Source organism: Thamnophis elegans, chromosome 3 (assembly GCF_009769535.1).
Source record: "Thamnophis elegans isolate rThaEle1 chromosome 3, rThaEle1.pri, whole genome shotgun sequence".
Lineage (NCBI taxonomy): Eukaryota > Metazoa > Chordata > Lepidosauria > Squamata > Colubridae > Thamnophis > Thamnophis elegans.
The window spans coordinates 147,946,068-147,965,407 of record NC_045543.1 but is presented as its reverse complement, the minus strand read 5'-3'; the positions used below and the strand labels follow the sequence as shown (position 1 = coordinate 147,965,407).

The 19,340-nt window shown below is 47.1% G+C and overlaps 1 protein-coding gene across 1 annotated transcript in view; it reads left to right on the top strand.

The window, feature by feature from the left end:
* KIAA1328 (KIAA1328 ortholog) overlaps nucleotides 1-19,340 on the top strand; it is a 188,671-nt gene that overhangs the window by 143,229 nt on the left and 26,102 nt on the right. The window contains exon 10 of the mRNA XM_032212462.1: nucleotides 12,518-12,617. Coding sequence (XP_032068353.1) covers nucleotides 12,518-12,617 — 100 coding nt within the window. The remainder of the gene's footprint in view (nucleotides 1-12,517; nucleotides 12,618-19,340) is intronic.

Below are 19,340 nucleotides of genomic sequence, written 5' to 3'. Positions count from 1 at the left end.
TCTTTTTAGAGTCTCCACATCTTTTCTACATCGTGGTGACCAAAACTGAATGCAAATATTCCAAGTGTGGCCTTACCAAGGCCTTATAAAGTGGTATTAACACTTCACGTGATCTCGATTCTATCCCTCTGTTTATGTAGCCTAGAACTCTGTTGGATATTTAGGCAGCTGCTGCACATGGCTGGCTCCTATTTAATTGGATGTCCACTAGGATTCCAAGATCCCTCTCACAGTTACTACGATTGAATGAGAGGGATCTTGTACATTCAGAAGGTGTGTCAGCTTCTGCCTTGCTGTTGCGTCAGCTGCCATGAAACGGGGAGGGGGGGGGCTGGTATTTGGGAGGGGTTAATTGATGTGCTGGAGGAATGTTCTAGGATGTACCAGACGTTGGGATTGCGCATGCGTGTGTGTTTCCCGCCTGCATCAACGGCCTCGACATTCCATCTTCCGGCCTGTCTTTTTGAAGTTATCTCACACCTGACACTTGAAGGACTTATGATTGGACTGGAGCTATGATCCTAAGGGGGGGGGGGAACGGGCTATTCTATATATCAATCGCTTTCGCGCCTAATTAAGTAGACTTTGCTTCGCAACTGCGTGCTTACCATTTATGATTAGTAAAAGTACTTTGGATTTTCCTTCGCATGGAGTCTCTTAGTCTTTCTTTCCTAATTATGTAATGGAGTGATGCTGACAAGAAGCAAAGTCTGCAAAATCCCTTTCCAGGAGATTTACGTCTACCGAGAAGGGAGATAATGTCTTCTCCGATCAGAGAGGAGGAGGGGGCCGTTGGAGGTGCGGATTCCAGTGGAGTAGGACCTCCCGACCTTTCTCTACACGAGCCCAGCCCGCCCGACCTATCTTTACACGAAGATTTATTTCAACTGCAAATTTCCAGCCAGCCTGAACCTCCCCCACCCCGATGGTCGACTTCGGTGGGACAAAGAGAGACAGAGACAAGCTGGAATGCTGGAATCACCCAAAGACAACCCCGGCAACCATCGCTGGAGCCGGGAGCTGTGAGGAGACCCCAGACCAGTGAATTCCCTGACTATTGGAGTCAAAGGTACTTTGGGGAAAGAAGGGGGGGCGATGAAGGAGACTGGAGAAGCTGGCAACACCAGGGCCCCATGAGAAAACCCCAGCGGAGTGAACTACCTGATTATTGGGGTCAAACATACTTTGAGGAAAGAAGGGGGGAGGAGGAAAGAGACTGGAGAAATTGGCAACGTTACCCACGCCCGCCATCTCCCCCTCCCCCTCAGCCTGCTTCACCCCCTGCGGCTAGAGGTTTGGCTGACCAAGGGGGGCCACCCCCCCGAAGACATCGGATGGCTAAAATCCCTCCCTTGCCTGTGCGTTACAATGGTGATTCTGCTAGCCTGGCCTCTTTTCTTATGCAAGTGTTTAATTACATGGAAATTTATGGCCGAGACTTTGAGACTGACATCATGAGGGTCAGAATGGTTCTTTTGTCATTAGATGGTGAAGCTGCCAAATGGTCAACTGCTTTGCATATGTCTGGCTCTCCCCTCTTGGGGAATTTCAACCGCTTTATGGAGGCTTTCCGCCAACGTTTTGATGACCCGTTAACGGAGAAGCGGAGCAAATTGAAGTTTATAACCTTTGAACAAGACGATAGACCTGTCGCCCAATACATCCAGGAATTTCAGTGTCTTTCGCAATACATGAGAGGCTGGGGGGAGGACGCCCTACTGGACAAATTTGCTTCAGGATTAGATGAAGACATTTATCAGCAATGTGTCAATCGTAACCTGCCTAGACGTTTGATCACGTGGTTTGAGCATGCAGCGGACGCTGAACTCGACTTAACCCGGCTCCGTTATGCTAAAGAGGAACGGAGGAAGCGGAAAGAGAGGGCTGCCAAGTCCCTCCCCCCTACTGCCACCCAATCGCTCTTCAAACGGCGGGGTGAAGGGAGGGGGGCCCCTGCAGGCCTCTCCAGACCTTTAACATGCTTTCGTTGTGGCAAATTAGGGCACACCGCCCCCGAATGTCGTGCTAAATTGCCCCTCTTTGCTCAACTCCCTCCCAAACGTGAGGAAAAGTCTGGAAGAGGCTCTGAGAAGAAGAAGAAGGAAACAGCTTTCGCTGTGGAATCCAACCCCCCTCCGTTTGCCCAGCCATTAGAGGGAGACGCGGACGCCAACTCCTCTTCTTCGGAGGACTCCGATGACGACACATCGCCTCACTGGGTGAGTTCAAACAAGGGGCCCCTGCTAATCCCTATTGAGTTAAAAGTTCCTCCTGAGGGGAAACCTGCCACCCTTCTGGCCTTACTTGATTCAGGCTGTTCCCGATCCATGATCAACCCAGCCATGGTGGAAAAATTGGGCCTCAAATTGCGCACTTTGAAAACCCCAATTGTGTTTTGCCAAATAGATGGATCCATTGCGGGGGGGGGCGCTCATTTTTTTACGGAGCCTTTGGAAATGAGGATGGGTACCCATACTGAACTAATCTCCTTTGTGGTCGCACCTGGCATGGACAGGCCACTCATTTTGGGCATCCCGTGGCTCCGGAAGTGGAACCCTCACATAAATTGGCGGACAGGCCGCTTACGCGTTCGCTCAAAGGTGCCTCCAGTGGGGGAGGGCTCTCCGGACCACCCTATCACTGACATTCCTGAAATGGCCGCTAGAGGGCAGGAAAGGATTGCAGGAGAGGAGAAAATTCCGAAAGAATATTGGGATCTTAAGGAAGTCTTCAGCGAAAAATCTTCGGACATTCTGCCCCCCCACAGGCCTACTGATTGCTCCATAGACATTTTACCCGGGGTTAAGCTCCCTAAACCCCAGATTTACTCCATGTCGCCCAGGGAAATGGAGGAAATGCGTTCTTTCATTGACAAAAATTTGAAACGTGGTTTCATTGAACCGGCTCGGCCCAAAGTGGCTGCCCCTGTACTTTTTCGTGAAAAAAAAGATGGTTCTCTTCGTTTATGCTGTAATTTTAAAAACCTTAACGCTGTATCAACTCAGAACCTCTACCCACTCCCATTGATGAAAGACTTGTTGGCACAGCTAGGGAAGGGCCGCATCTTTACTAAATTGGACCTCCGGGAAGCTTACTATAGAGTACGCATCAAGGAAGGAGACGAATGGAAGACTGCTTTCAACTGCCCTCTTGGTTGCTTCCAGTTCCGGGTTATGCCTTTTGGCCTACAGGGGGCTCCTGCTGTTTTCATGCAACTTATTAATGAGATCTTGCACGATCATCTGTACAAAGGCGTTATCGTATATTTGGACGATATCCTTATCTATACTCGCAATTATGACCACCACGTCGCTCTGGTGCGCACTGTTTTGAAAAAACTCCGTGCCGCTAACCTTTATGCCAAATTGTCTAAGTGTGAGTTTCACCAAACTAAAATTGACTATCTGGGCTATCGCATCTCCCCTGATGGCATTGAAATGGACCCTGAAAAGGTGAAGGCGGTCACTGAATGGGACGCGCCCAAAACTCGTAAACAATTGCAAAATTTTTTGGGTTTTGCTAATTTCTACCGTCAATTCATTCCCTCTTTTGCTAAGATTGCTCTCCCTATTACTAATTTGCTCAAGACGAAGGGCGACCCGAAACCTAAACCTAATAAGCCTTTGGACTGGAACATGGAATGCCAGGCGGCATTCGAGAAACTTAAACGCCTCTTTGCCGCTGAACCAGTTCTTAAGCATCCTGACCTAGAACAGCCTTTCGTCGTCCAGGCTGATGCCAGTGATGTCGCCGTAGGAGCCATTCTGCTGCAAGCCAACGATCAAGGTAACTTGCAGCCTTGCGCGTACACCTCCCGAAAACTCACTGACACGGAGAGGCGTTGGGCGGTTTGGGAGAAGGAGGCTTTCGCGGTCCGTTGGGCCCTCGCTACTTGGCGCCATTTCCTAGAGGGCGCTAAACACCCATTTGAGGTGTGGACTGACCACAAGAACCTGGAAGCGTTGCGGACGCCTCGTCGTCTCTCCCCCAAACAAATGCGATGGGCCCAATATTTCAACCGTTTCAATTTCACTCTAAAGTATATCCCGGGAGGGAAGAACTTCATGGCGGATGCTTTGTCCAGATTACCTCAATATAATTGCTCTAAACTGAGTATCGTCCAACCGCTCCTGGCGGCTCCGGTACTCACGCGTCAACAGACCCAAGCACAGAGAGAAGTGCCTCAAGATCTACTTTCTGACCTTAAAAAAGCTCTTCCTCACGACAACTGGTTTCTGAACCATCGGGACGACTGCACCATGAGGGACGATCTACTGTGGATTGGTGCTAAATTATACATCCCCGCGTCCCTACGGCTCGTCGTCCTTCGTCGTGCTCATGACTCCAGATTGGCGGGTCATTTTGGGTTCGTAAAAACTTTACATCTCGTGAAGAGACAATTCTGGTGGCCCTCTTTAAAAAAGGACATTGAACTTTATGTGGCCAGTTGCCCAGTTTGCGCTGCCACCAAAAAACCGTCGGGAAAGCCGCAAGGACTCCTCCAGTCCGTCGCTCGCCCGGTTGCCCCTTGGAAGGAGATTTCTATGGACTTTATTGTTGAGCTTCCCGAAAGCCAGGGGCATACTGTTATATGGGTGGTCACTGATTTGTTTTCCAAGCAGGTTCATTTCGTGCCTTGTCACAAAATTCCTTCCGCCAAGGCATTAGCTAAACTGTTCATTTCCCACATCTACCGTTTGCATGGAGTGCCCGACCGTATTATCTCCGATCGTGGGGTCCAATTCACATCTAATTTTTGGAAGGAATTTCTCAAACGCATTGGCTCCGCCCAGGGCCTTAGCTCCGCCTACCATCCTCAGACTAATGGCGGCTGTGAACGTACAAATTCCGTCCTTGAGCAATATTTACGTTGTTTCATCAATTATCAACAAGACGATTGGGTCGACTTGTTACCACATGCTGAGGTGGCCTACAACAACTCGGTTCACTCCAGCACGGGGTTCACCCCTTTTCGGGTCGTTTACGGTCAAGATTTTGTTCCTATTCCCGAATTGCCTAGTGACCAACCACAAGTTCCTTCAATTGCGGACTGGAGTGAGCGTCTCAGTCGCATTTGGCCACTGACCCTTTCCACTTTGGACGCTGCCCATAAGGCCCATAAGAAGCAAGCAGATAAAAAACGCGCTCAGCCCTATGAATACCGGCCTGGGGATTTGGTGTATTTGTCCACGAAATTCCTGCACACTACGCAGAAGTCGAAGAAATTGGGACCCAAATACGTTGGCCCTTTCCCTATTGTGAAGGTCATCAATCCTGTTTCTGTTCGTTTACAATTGCCAAGACACCTCAACCGAATCCACCCGGTGTTCCACATCAACCTCATCAAACCTGTTCGGGTTTCCCACTTGCGCCCCCCAGATGCCCCTCCACCTGCTCCGTTGCTGGTTGATGGGGAACGTCATTTTGAAGTTCGTGAAATTCTTGATTCCCGCAAGCACCGTAATCGCATCCAATACCTGGTGGCTTGGAAGCACTTTCCTCCCTCACACACAGAATGGGTTGATAAATCCCATGTTCGGGCTCCCCGCCTGCTTCAGAAATTTTATGCTGCTTATCCCGACAAGCCTTGACTTTCTTTTTCCCCCTCCCTCTTCTTTTTGTGTTTTGTCGTTTGTCTGTTTCGTTTGTTTTTTTTTTCCAGGCCTGACAGCCTTTTTTTTTCCGGGGGACGGCCGGATGTCAGCTTCTGCCTTGCTGTTGCGTCAGCTGCCATGAAACGGGGAGGGGGGGGGCTGGTATTTGGGAGGGGTTAATTGATGTGCTGGAGGAATGTTCTAGGATGTACCAGACGTTGGGATTGCGCATGCGTGTGTGTTTCCCGCCTGCATCAACGGCCTCGACATTCCATCTTCCGGCCTGTCTTTTTGAAGTTATCTCACACCTGACACTTGAAGGACTTATGATTGGACTGGAGCTATGATCCTAAGGGGGGGGGGAACGGGCTATTCTATATATCAATCGCTTTCGCGCCTAATTAAGTAGACTTTGCTTCGCAACTGCGTGCTTACCATTTATGATTAGTAAAAGTACTTTGGATTTTCCTTCGCATGGAGTCTCTTAGTCTTTCTTTCCTAATTATGTAATGGAGTGATGCTGACAAGGTGCTTCACAGAACACCCTGGACCATCCTCCAGCATCCATGGCCTTGATTTCCATGTCTGTCTCCAAGAAGGGCACAGCCAATTGTCATTTTATTCAAATTACTTGGTTTAGCTTGCCATCCATCCATCTTTGAGCCATGATGGTGCCGAGGTCAGAAGGCAGTATTGTAGGCTGACTCTGCCCACAGTCTGGAGTTCGATCCAGACCGGCTCAAGATTGATTCAGCCTTCCCTCCTTCCTTCCGAGGTAGGTAAAACGAGGACCCAGATTGTTGGGAGCGAGAAGCTGACTCTGTAAACCTCTTAGAGAGGGCTAGGAAACCCTGTGAAGCGGGATATAAGTCTAAGGGCTATTGCGATGCGTCCCCCAGAGCAATGCAGATTTTCCCAGGAAAAGAAAGCAGTCATTAAAGGAATGGTTGTAAGTCAAGGACTACCACCTAATTAGAAAGAAAAAGAAAAACAAGGAGAAACACAATTTTCTAGAGGAGAAAGAAATATGATTTTCTAGCCGAAAGAACCCATTCCAAAAGTGCATTTTAACCGTGCAATTTCTTTCTTTCTTTCTTTCTTTCTTTCTTTCTTTCTTTCTTTCTTTCTTTCTTTCTTTCTTTCTTTCTCTCTCTCTCTCTCTCTAAGTGGCTCAGTGGCTAAGACACTGAGCTTGTCTATCAGAAAAGTCGGCAGTTCAGTGGTTCGAATCCTTGGTGTAGGTCTCCTGCGTGAGCAGGGGGTTGGAGTAGATGACCTCCAAGGTCCCTTCCTACTCTGTTACTCTTCCTTTCTTTTCTTTTTTCTTTTTGGACATTTTCACACTGCGCCCTTTCCTTTTTTTCTCTCCTCTTAAACTGCTCAACCGGTTTGCACTAGGCGTCAGTGGAAACCAACCAAGAAAAGGGAAAAAAATGGGTGTGCGACCTGTTGCTGTTTTGGATATGGCACATGTTTTATTTTATTTATTTATTTTTGAAAAAAGAGGCAGGGGGAGAGAGAAATGCTTTTGCTGCAAAGAAACTTTGGAAAGGGATTGTCAGAGGGCAGGAAGGGGAGGGAAGGGAAGGTTAATCTCTTGCAAAGCTCCGCTAGGAAAGTTGGAAAGCCAGCAAAAGGGCCGATGTCCCCCAAAAAATCAATTTCTAATTTGAAACAAAATCATTTTTGACTAACAGGAGTTCAGGATCCATTACCTGGGCCCTCGACTCGGCTGGCATTTCAGCTCTTTTCTGGAGCACGCCATGAATTCTAATTGTCGCCTTAGAATGTGGCTCCACACAATCAATTCAAGCCGGAGAAAGGAAGCCGGTGCCATCCGTGAAGTTTTCAGGGGCAATTTTCACTTTGGGTTTCTGGTTCTTTTTTCACATCTATCTATCTATCTATCTATCTATCTATCTATCTATCTATCTATCTATCTATCTATCTATCATCTATCATCTATCATCTATCTATCATCTATCAATCATCTACCTATCTATCTATCATCCATCTATCATGGATCAATTGATCTATCTATCGATCTAATCTATCTATCATTTATATCTTATCCTATCTATCTATCTATCTATCTATCTATCTATCTATCTATCTATCTATCTATCTATCTATCTCTATCTATCTATCTATCTATCTATCTATCTATCTATCTATCTATCTTTCTTTCTTTCTTTTTCTTTCTTTCTTCTCCTGCTGTCCTTCATTCCTTCTCTCCTTCCCCTCCTCCTCCTTTTTTCTCTCTGCAAACCACACATCTTTGTAGCACTGATGAAGTTACCTAGTTGGGTGGTGAAACGTCTGCAAGAAAACCACCAAGCTCAGAGAGCATCAAGGACTCTTCCTCCTCCCCTTCCTTCTCTCCTTCATATCTTCCCCTCCTTCTCTTCCTTTTTCTTCTTCCACCCCACCCTCCTCCTTCTGCTCGTCTCCCTCTTCCTTCTCCTCCTCCTCTCTCCCCCCTCCCCACTCTCTCTGTCTATCTCTGTCTCTCTCTCTCTCCCTCTCTCTCTCTCTCTCTCTGTTTCTCTGTCTGTCTGTCTGTCTCTCTCTCTCTCTTTCTCTTTCTCTCTCTCTCTCTCTCTCCTGCAAGTACCATGGATGAGGCTTGCTACCCTCCATTGTTTCACGAGTCCTCTCGACATTTCCTTGTGAATTAAAAATCTGAAAAGCAGGCTGACCTCCCTGCCCAGTTCTTCTCTTCCCCTTTTTATTGCCCACTTCCTCTTTCAGAGCCATTTGCTAGGAAAATTATAGGCTGGTGTACGTTGGCTGGCTGTCAAAAGTGTGATTAGGAATAATTAACAGATGGCCCTCCCTGCTTCCGTCCGTCTGGAGGGTTATTGGGGATTCTGGGCCAGATCCAGAATAGCAATAGCAATAGCAATAGCAGTAGACTTATATACCGCTTCATAGGCCTTTCAGGCCTCTCTAAGCGGTTTACAGAGAGTCAGCATATTGCCCCCAACAATCTGGGTCCTCATTTTACCCACCTCGGAAGGATGGAAGGCTGAGTCAACCCTGAGCCGGTGAGATTTGAACCGCTGACCTGCTGATCTAGCAGTAGCCTGCAGTGCTGCATTTAACCACTGCGCCACCTTGGCTCTGCAGGCTGGTGGCCAGAGTTCTGTGGTCCTCCTTTTGTCTCTTTCATTTCATGGAAAGTCCAACCCTGCTACATGGAATCAAATGTCCAGCTTCCCTCCGTATCTGTATATACCGTATTTTGGGGACTATAAGAGGCACCTTTTTGTCTCCCAAAAGAGGGAGAAAATGTCTGTGTGTCTTATAGACCGAATATTGCCAAAGCTCCGCCCACCCACTGGCCATTTTTGGGCCTGGATGCTCCATTTTCAAGCTTTTCTTTGGCCCATTTTTGAGGGGATTTTTCAGTCCATTTTGAGGCTTTTTTCAGCCCGTTTGTGAGGCTTTGGGGGTCGTTTTTCAGGCATTTTTCTGCCTGTTTTTTAGGCTTTTTTCAGTCCCCTTTTTAGGCTTTTGGGGGCCATTTTTGAGGCTTTTTTCAACTTTTTTCTGGAAAATGGCCTGAAAAAAGCATGAAAAACGGCCCCCCAAAAACCTTAAAGATGGGCTGAAAAAAGCCTCAAAGACGGGCTGAAAAAGCCTGAAAAACGACCCCCAAAAGCCTGAAAAGTGGACTGAAAAAGGCTTCAAAATGGGCTGAAAAAAACCCTCAAAAACGGGCCAAAAAGCCTAAAAACTCCCCCCCCCCCAAAAAAGCCTCAAAAATGGGCCAAAAGAAGCCTAAAAACTGCCCCCCAAAAGCCTGAAAAATGGGCTGGAAAAAGCCACAAAAACATCCCCCAAAAGCTAAAAATCACTGAAAAAGTCTCAAAAACGTCCCCGAAAATCCTCAAAAATGGTAGAAAAAAGGCTGGAAAAGGGCTGAAAAAAGCCCCCTCCCCCCCCCAAAAAAGGGCTGAAAATATTCATTTCAATGAGCAAGGAGTCCCTTTTGCTCATACAGGTAGTCCTCAACTTACAACCGTTCCAAGTTACAACAGCCCTGGAACCTGTGACTTACGACCGTTCTTCACACTTACAACCATTGCAGCATCCGCGGGGTCAAAATTCAGGTGCCAACTGACTCGTATTTATGACGTTTTCAGTGCTCCGAGGTCCCATAATCCCCTATTTTGGTTGTGGTTGTAAGTCAAGGACCACCTTGTGCAATGTTGTGATGCGTTGATAGGACAATAAAATGTGATAAATGAAATGAACGGGTGAACGAATAGCGAAGAACCCCGAGTCTCTTTGAGAGTGGGCGGCATACAAATTAAATAAATAAATCAAATAAATCAAATGCTAAATCTGAGTAACAAATCAAAACTTGCTCTGTTTGCTAGAGGGGTCTGCCATAGAACAGAACAGAATGAGAAAGAGAAAAAGAATAATAACGATAATGATGGTAATAGTAATAATAATAGTAGCAGCAGCAGCAACAACAGCAATAAGGAGGGCGGGGGCAGTAAGTAAGGATCATAATGATACTACAGCCATACTACATGGATGAAGTTATGCATAGATTTTAGAGAGTAATGTGAGAATTGGGTGTTGAGTGGAGTGATAGTGCAAGCACGTAGAGATGGTTCTGTCTTCCTTTTTCGAAATTCTCCCGGTTCCTGTGCAAATGCACGTTAGCTTTGGGAATTCCCTTCTCCTTCTTCCAAAACCCGAAATTTCAAGCCAAGGTTTTCAAGAGTTGGCCTGCTGCTCCCAGGGGAATAGCAGCCTGTCACAGGCGGAAACCACAGTTATCTACTCTGGGTAGCAGCAGATGCAATTAAGACTATCTCTATCTATCTCTAGCTAGCTAGCTAGCTAGCTTATCATTTAATCATCTGTCTATCTACCTACCTATATACACACATTCATACATACATATTTGAGGGTCGCATGGAGTCTTAATTGCATTTCCACTACTATCCAGAGTAGACGGTGTCAGGACTGTGTTTTCAGCCTGCCTGCCTTGTCTGTCTGTCTGTCTGTCTGTCTGTCTGTCTGTCTGTCTGTCTGTCTGTCTATCTATCTATCTATCTATCTATCTATCTATCTATCTATCTATCTATCTATCTATCATTATTTAATCCTCTCTATATCTGTCTATCTAACTACCATCTATCATTTAATCATCTATCTGTCTGTCTATCGATCATCTCTCTATCTATCATTTAATCATCTCTCTATATCTGTCTATCTATCTATCATCTATCATTTAATCATCTATGTCTATCGATCATCTCTCTATCATTTAATCATCTCTCTATATCTGTCTTTCTATATATCTATGAATCTATCATTTAATATCTATATCTGTCTATCATTATTTAATCATCTCTATATCTGTCTGTCTATCGATCTATTTATCTCATTTATCTATCATGTAATATCTATATCTGTATCACTTAATCATCTCTATGTCTGTCTGTCTAGCTATCTATCATTTAATATCTATATCTGTCTATCATTATTTAATCATCTCTCTATATCTGTCTGTCTGTCTATCTATCAATCATTTAATATCTATATCTGTCTATCATTATTTAATCATCTCTATATCTGTCTGTCTATCTATCTATTTATCTATCATCTATCTATCATTTAATATCTATATCTGTCTATCATTATTTAATCATTTCTCTATATCTGTCTATCTATCTATCATCTATCTATCATTTAATATCTATATATGTCTATCATTTAATCATCTCTATGTCTGTCTTATCTATCTATATCTATCTATCTATCTATTTATCTATCTATCTATCTATCAATCATTTAATCTATATATCATTATTTAATCTCTCTATATCTGCCCAGGTTCGCCTGGTACGCCAGTTGCGGCCCTACCTGAATCGGGAGGCCCTCACAACAGTCACTCGAGCCCTTGTGATCTCTAGGCTGGAATACTGCAATGTGCTCTACATGGGGCTGCCCTTGAAGAGCATCCAGCGACTTCAGCTAGTCCAGAATGCGGCCGCGCGAGTGATCGTGGACGCACCTCGGTTCGCCCACATAACACCGATCCTCCGTGAGCTGCGCTGGCTACCTGTTGATCTCCGGGTGCGCTTCAAGGTGCTACTTACCATTCATAAAGCCCTCCATGGTAGTGGATCTGACTATTTGAGAGACCGCCTTCTGCCGATTACCTCCCTTCGTCCCATCAGATCGCATAGAGTAGGCCTCCTCCGAATTCCATCCGCCAGTCAGTGCCGACTGGCGACTACGCGGAGGAGAGCCTTCTCAGTAGCAGCTCCAACGCTTTGGAACGATCTCCCTGTGGAGATTCGCACCCTCACCACCGTCCAGACCTTCCGCACAGCCCTCAAGATCTGGCTATCCCGTCAGGCCTGGAGATAAGACCCTAATCTCGCCCCACCCGAATGTTGAATGAATGTTGTGTTTTATTGTTTTATTTTATCATATTCCACATTTTCTTTTTGTGTTTTGTCTTGCACTCCCTTCCTATAAATTGTAAGCCGCCCTGAGTCCCCTCAGGGAAAAGGGCGGCCTATAAATGTCAAATAAATGACTAAATGAAAAAAAAAATCTGTCTGTCTATCTATCTATTTAATATCTATATCTGTCTATCATTATTTAATCATCTCTATATCTGTCTGTCTATCTATCTATTTATCTATCATCTATCATTTAATATCTATATCTGTCTATCATTATTTAATCATCTCTCTATATCTGTCTATCTATCTAAATATCTAAATATATGAATATACATATTCATATATTCTTCCTTTCCCTGTCACTGCTGATTCACCGTATCAAAAGCTCCCTGAAGGAAGAATCGCACGCTGCTGCGGGGGCCAAAGTTAAAAATCAGACAAAGCCAGAAAAGACGGTTGCAAATGTTTCTCCTCTTTCCACAGGGACGTCTAGGAAGGATCCCGCCACGTCTCCTGGAGTGACAGCCGTCAAGAAGGAGCTTGTGACTGCAGCCACCTCCCCAATGCAGCAAGGAGCTTGGCGGTAAGAGGGCTGGTTTAGGCGCTGCCAGCGTCATTTACCTTACTTTGTATCCCACTTATTATTTTTACAAATCGCTCAAGGCGGCGAACATATCCAGCACACCTTCACCTTTTCCCAACAACAACCCTGTGAAGTGGGTGAGAGAGAGAGGAGGAGGACTGGTCCTAAGTCATCCAGCTGGCTTTTATGTCTAAGGCGGGACTAGAACTCACTGTCCCTTGGTGATTGGCCCAAAGTCACCCAACTGGCTTTCTTGCTTAAGGCAGGACTAGAACTCACCGTCCCCTGCTGATTGGCGCATAGTCACCTAGCTGGCTTTTGTGCTTAAGGCGGGACTAGAACTCACCGTCTCCTGCCGATTGGCCCATAGTCACCTAGCTGGCTTTTGTGCTTAAGGCGGGACTAGAACTCACCGTCTCCTGCCGATTGGCCCATAGTCACCTAGCTGGCTTTTGTGCTTAAGGCGGGACTAGAACTCACTGTCTCCTGCCGATTGGCCCATAGTCACCTAGCTGGCTTTTGTGCTTAAGGCGGGACTAGAACTCACTGTCTCCTGCCGATTGGCGCATAGTCACCTGGCTGGCTTTCTTGCTTAAGGTGGGACTAGAACTCACCATCTCCTGCTGATTGGCCTAAAGTCATCTAGCTTGCTTTCTTGCTTAAGGCGGGACTAGAATTTACCGTCTCCTGCTGATTGGCCCAAAGTCACCTAGCTGGCTTTTGTGCTTAAGGCGGGACTAGAACTCACCATCTCCTGCTGATTGGCCCAAAGTCACCTAGCTTGCTTTCTTGCTTAAGGCGGGACTAGAACTTACCATCTCCTGCTGATTGGCCCAAAGTCACCCAACTGGCTTTCTTGCTTAAGGCAGGACTAGAACTCACCGTCTCCTGCTGATTGGCCCAAAGTCACCTAGCTGGCTTACTTGCTTAAGGTGAGACTAGAACTCACCGTCTCCTGCTGATTGGCCCATAGTCACCCAACTGGCTTTCTTGCTTAAGGCGGGACTAGAACTCACCATCTCCTGCTGATTGGCCCAAAGTCACCTAGCTTGCTTTCTTGCTTAAGGCGGGACTAGAACTTACCGTCTCCTGCTGATTGGCCAAAGTCACCCAACTGGCTTTCTTGCTTAAGGCAGGACTAGAACTCACCGTCTCCTGCTGATTGGCCCAAAGTCACCTAGCTGGCTTTTGTGCTTAAGGCGGGACTAGAACTCACCTATTGAGGTCTACCAGCGGCTTGCTGAGCTGGCAGCAGAGTCAGATAGTGAGGAGGTTGGGGAGGAACCTGGGACAGTCCTGGAGTCTGGGGAAGGCTCTGAGGAGGGCTCTGTGTTGGAGGCAGAGAGGGGGCCAGGGCTGTCTGACCGTTATCAGCTGCCTTCAGAGTCAGACATCGGTGAGGCAGATGAACAGCTGGAGCCTGTTCCCAGTGTGCGCATGCGCAGAGCTTCCAGAAGGCAAGAAGAATTAAGACAAAAAGGGGAGACTCGGGAGTAAGGCTTGGAGATGATTGGCCCCTCCCATAAGACATAAAGGAGGAGCAAAGGGATGTGAGCCTTTGCAGGAAGCAACTTTGTTCATTCTGGTCGGTTCAAACTCTGAGAAGCTCCGTTTGACTCTGTGCTCCATTTGGCCTTGCAAAACTAATTGGCACTTAGGTCTCTGGCAGCGTTTCAAGGGAGAGAAAGGTGGGTGCTTCTCAGCCTTACCCTGAAAGACTGTGACGGACATCTGTCAGATTCCACTCCTCCTTTCTTTCCACCCTCCCTTTCCTTCATTTTTCTCTTCTCTCCCTCATTCAACTCCTCCCTCCCTCCTTTCTTCCTTTTTCTCCTCTCATTCCACTCCTTCTTTCTTTCCATCCTCCCTTTCCTTTGTTTTTTCCTTCTCTCCCTCATTCCACTCCCCCCTCCCTCCCTATCCTTCTTTTTTCTCCTCTCATTCCATTCCTTTCCATCCTCCTTCCCTCCCTCTTTCCTTCATTTTTCTCTTCTCCCACTCTTTCCATTCCAACCCCCCCTCCCTATCCTTCCTTTTTCTCCTCTCTCTCTCCCTCATTCCACTCCTCCCCCCTCCCTCCCTATCCTTCCTTTTTCTCCTCTCTCTCATTCCATTCCTTCTTTCCATCCTCCCTCCCTCCCTCTTTCCTTCATTTTTCTCTTCTCCCACTCTTTCCATTCCAACCCCCTCCCTCCCTATCCTTCCTTTTTCTCCTCTCTCTCATTCCACTCCTTCTTTCCATCCTCCCTCCCTCTTTCCTTCATTTTTCTCTTCTCCCACTCTTTCCATTCCAACCCCCTCCCTCCCTACCCTATCCTTCCTTTTTCTCCTCTCTCTCTCCCTCATTCCACTCCTACCCTCCCTGCCATGCAAAGGATCAGGACCACCCGCTGAGGTCCAGTTGAACACCTTTATCGCTCAGGCCTCAACAGAATAATCGAGTCAGCTAACGGTCAGCGCTCAACGGGCGCCCGTGAAGGGTCATTGGAATTGGAGAGAGATCGGACTTAGCGCTGTTTGTGGGAGCGGAAGGGTTCCTGGCTAATTACTCTCTTGACTCCATCCCTCCACTACCCCCCTCCTCCTTCTGATGTGTGGCTTCCTCTGGACTCGAACATCTCCTCTCCCCCCCCCCCCCAGCACCTTAAATTGCCTGGGGATGATATTAATTTCATTGGATTTGCAATAAATGAATAATGGAGAATGTACTTGCAGAAATTAATTTCCCAGGTAGCAAAGTAGTTGCGCTCTTTCCTACGTGGGCGAAAGGAAATCTGAACGACCCTTAAGGATTGGCATTCCACCCCCCACCCCACTTTGTCCTTTTAGGAGCATTTGGGAGTTGATCCAGGCAGTTCTTGTTTTATGACCTCTCACTTAGGAACCATTCGAAATTCCGTCAGACGTATCTGCGAGTTACTTATGACCGGGTTTGCCCTCCCCCCCCTCATCACATGACTGCACCGGTCCTCCGCATTTACATCCTGTTCTGTCAAAACCGCGCCCCTAAGGAACCATTAGTTTACTCAGCAACCGTGGTGTTCACTTAGTGCCCGTGGATTCACTTAATGACTGCTGTGATTTTTTTTTTCACTAAACAACTGGCACCCCCAAAAAGTCATAAGGTTTGGACGGTGGCAGAATTCCGGCGATCCTCACGAGTTATGACGGTGATATGACAGTCTCCGTGATGGTCATGTCGAGGACTCTCCGTATATCCGAATGATGAGGAGAGAATTTGACCTCTGGGTCTCGGTCTGAGTTATCCGCCTACCCAGCTGCAATCACCGGTTTTCAATTTATAGGTAGTCCTTGACTTACAACCACAACGGGGGTCCGCAAATCCGGTCATAAGTCCTCAGACTTTGAGTTTGGCACCCTTGGAATAGATCCGTTGCTAAGCCAGGTTCCCAAATGTTGGTAGCATATGAATATATCTTCCTCCGCTCTTCCTGTTGGTATCCATCACTTGTCAGCTGTGACCAGGGGGGCATTTGCCCAGGTTCGCCTGGTGCGCCAGTTGCGGCCCTACCTGAACCGGGAGGCTCTCACAACAGTCACTCGAGCCCTTGTGATCTCTAGGCTGGAATACTGCAATGTGCTCTACATGGGGCTGCCCTTGAAGAGCATCCGACGACTTCAGCTAGTTCAGAACGCGGCCGCGCGAGTGATCATGGGCGCACCACGGTTCGCCCATATAACACCGATCCTCCGTGAGCTGCGCTGGCTACCTGTCGATCGTCGGGTGCACTTCAAGGTTTTACTTACCACCTATAAAGCGCTCCATGGTAGTGGATCTGGCTATCTGAGAGACCGCCTCCTGCCAATTACCTCCCTGCGTCCCATCAGATCGCACAGAGTAGGCCTCCTCCGAATTCCATCCGCCAGTCAGTGCCGACTGGCGACTACGCGGAGGAGAGCCTTCTCAGTTGCAGCTCCGACACTATGGAACAACCTCCCCGTGGAGATCCGTACCCTCACCACCGTCCAGGCCTTCCGCACAGCCCTCAAGAACTGGCTATCCCGTCAGGCCTGGGGATAGGATTACTCTCACCCCGCCCGAATGTTGAGTGAATGGTGTGTTTTTATGGTTAATTTCTTTTATTCACGTTTCTTTTTCTTTTTAAGTCTTGTCTTGCACTCCCTTCCCTCCATTGTTGTAAGCCGCCCTGAGTCCCCTCAGGGAAAAGGGCGGCATATAAATGTTTAATAAAATCCTAAAATCCTAAAATCCTAAATCCTGTTTTAGTTTAATCAACCAGGTTAGAGTCGGGCTGGTTTCTCCCCTTAACTCAGGGGTTTCTCTAACTTAAAAGGATTAAAGGGGAAAGTGACCCTCACCCCCCGCCCTATTCTTCATCAGCCAAGGCTGCTTGGGAAAGCAGGTCGGTCTCCATTTATCACCAGGTGGGCCATAAGCTCAGATTGCAGGTTTAACTAACTAAATGAATCCGTGGGGAGAATTATAGCTGCCAGCAAAGCTGAAGCTCTGTCAGCCGGTCTGTTCTAAGCCACCCTGAAGGGTTCAAACCCTCACGGTTCGCTTTGCCAAGGGACCGAATCTTTGCTGATCCAGATTGGAGCCTTAAGAAGAAGAGGAGGGAGGGGGAGGAGGAAAGAGAGGGAGGGAGAGAGAGAAAATGGGAGAGAGAGAAATAAAGCGAGAAAGGGAGGGAGAGAGAGAGGGGAGGAGGAGGGAGAAAGAGTGAGAGAAAGAGAGGGAGAAAAGAGTGTGAGAGAGAAAATGGAGAGAGAGAGAGAGAAATAGAGAAAGGGAAGGAGAGAGAAAGGGAGAGAAAGAGAGAGGGGAGGGAGAGGGAGAAAGAGTGAGAGAAAGAGAGGAAGAAAAAAGTGTGAGAGAGAAAATGGGGGAGAGCGGGAGAGAGAAATAGAGAAAGGGAAGGAGAGAGAAAGAGAGAGGGGAGGGGGAGGGAGAAAAAATGAGAGAAAGCGGGAGAAAAGAGCGAGAGAGAGAAAATGGGGAGAGAAATAGTGAAACGGAGGGAGAGAGAAACAGGGAGAGAAAGAGAGAGGGGAGGGGGAGGGAGAAAGAGTGAGAAAAAGAGGGAGAAAAGGGTGAGAGAGAGAAAATGGGGGAGAGAGGGAGAGAGAAATAGAGAGAGAAACGGAGAGAAAGAGAGAGGGGAGGGGAAGGGAGAAAGGGAGAAAAGAGGAAGAGAGAGCAGGAGAAAAAGAGGGGAGGGGAGGAGGGAGAGAGGGAGGGAGAGTGGTGGAAAGAGAAATGGAGAGAGGGGGGGATGGGATGAGTTTTCAGGACATTTAATATAACTTTGCTTAATTTAAAGTTCTAACAGATCAAGTTTTCATTGAGAGCTGCATGAGGTTTGTGTTTAACCTTGAAGGGCTGCGATGTGTGGCTGGGATGGGCGTGACCGTGGGGGTGTGGCAAGCTCAGTGTCACTCATGTAGGGGCACCTGTGGTGGCCAAGTGTTAAGGCAGAGATTCCTGAGACCCTCCCTCCTCTCATTATTATCTTCCTTCCTCCCTCCCTTCCCTCTTCATTCTTCCTTTCCTTCCTTCCCCTCTTTCCTTCTTTTTCCTTCCTCTTTCCCTTTCTCCTTTCCTGTCCCTTCTTGCCTGCTCAAATGCAAAAGGGGAAACATTTCTCCCTTTGTTTTCTTTTTAGTTTGTTTTGATAGCCCTCTGCTAGCAAAAACAGAAAACGTTTTCAGTCACAACGGACTCCTGCAGCCCTCTGTCAGAGAAAATGGAGCGTGGGGACGGGACGGGATGTGTGCACATGTGTCCGTCCCCCTGCCCCGAGCTCCCTTTTCGCTGGCAGAGGCACCACGGGCTGGTCCTTCACTCTTTCCAGGGTGGCACCATGGGCCAGATCTAAGCACCCTCTGTCCTGTGGGCCTTGAGTTTGACACTTACCCTAATGGGTCTCTAGGTTGGGCTGGGTGTGGACAAAGAGACACATCCCAATCCTCTCTCTCTCTCCCCTCTATCTCTCCCCTCTTTCTCTCTCTGTCTATATAGCTATCTCTATATCCATCCATCCATCAATGTATCTACTATCTACCTACCATGTCTGTCTGTCCATCTATCTACCCACCCATCTGGGATTCGAACCTGTGCTGTATTGCATCTTAGGCAGATGTCTTAACCATTAAGCCACAGGTCCTCCTCCTTATCAGCTTAAGCCAGGGAGGTAGGTATATATTTAGTGTCACAACCCCCGGTATGCCCCAATTATGGGAGGAAGCTAACTGCTTCCATTCTCTGTCCATCGGCTCGTCACAAGAGACCATCCAGACAGAAACCCAGTAATATTTTTACTGTTGCCTTTGTTACATTTGTAACACATCTGCCTAAGATGTAATACAGCACAGGTTTTAATCCCATTAAGGGTATGGCTAGCTGATGAGAGCTAAATAGCTTGAAATAGATCTATACTAGTCTCCCTTTATTTATTTATCAGCACAAATACAACACACACACACACACACACACACACACACACACACACACACACATATATATATATATAGCTATCATCTATCTATCTATCTATCTATCTATCTATCTATCTATCTATCTATCTATCTATCTATCTATCATCTATTAATGCAGCCTAGGACTGTTTCTATGTATATTCATAAGCTTCTACATCTATTTGCAACCGGATTGACCCGTCATATATTCCATATATGGAAGAAAGAATAGTGAACAGGTTAAAACAACAGTAAAGTTAAAAG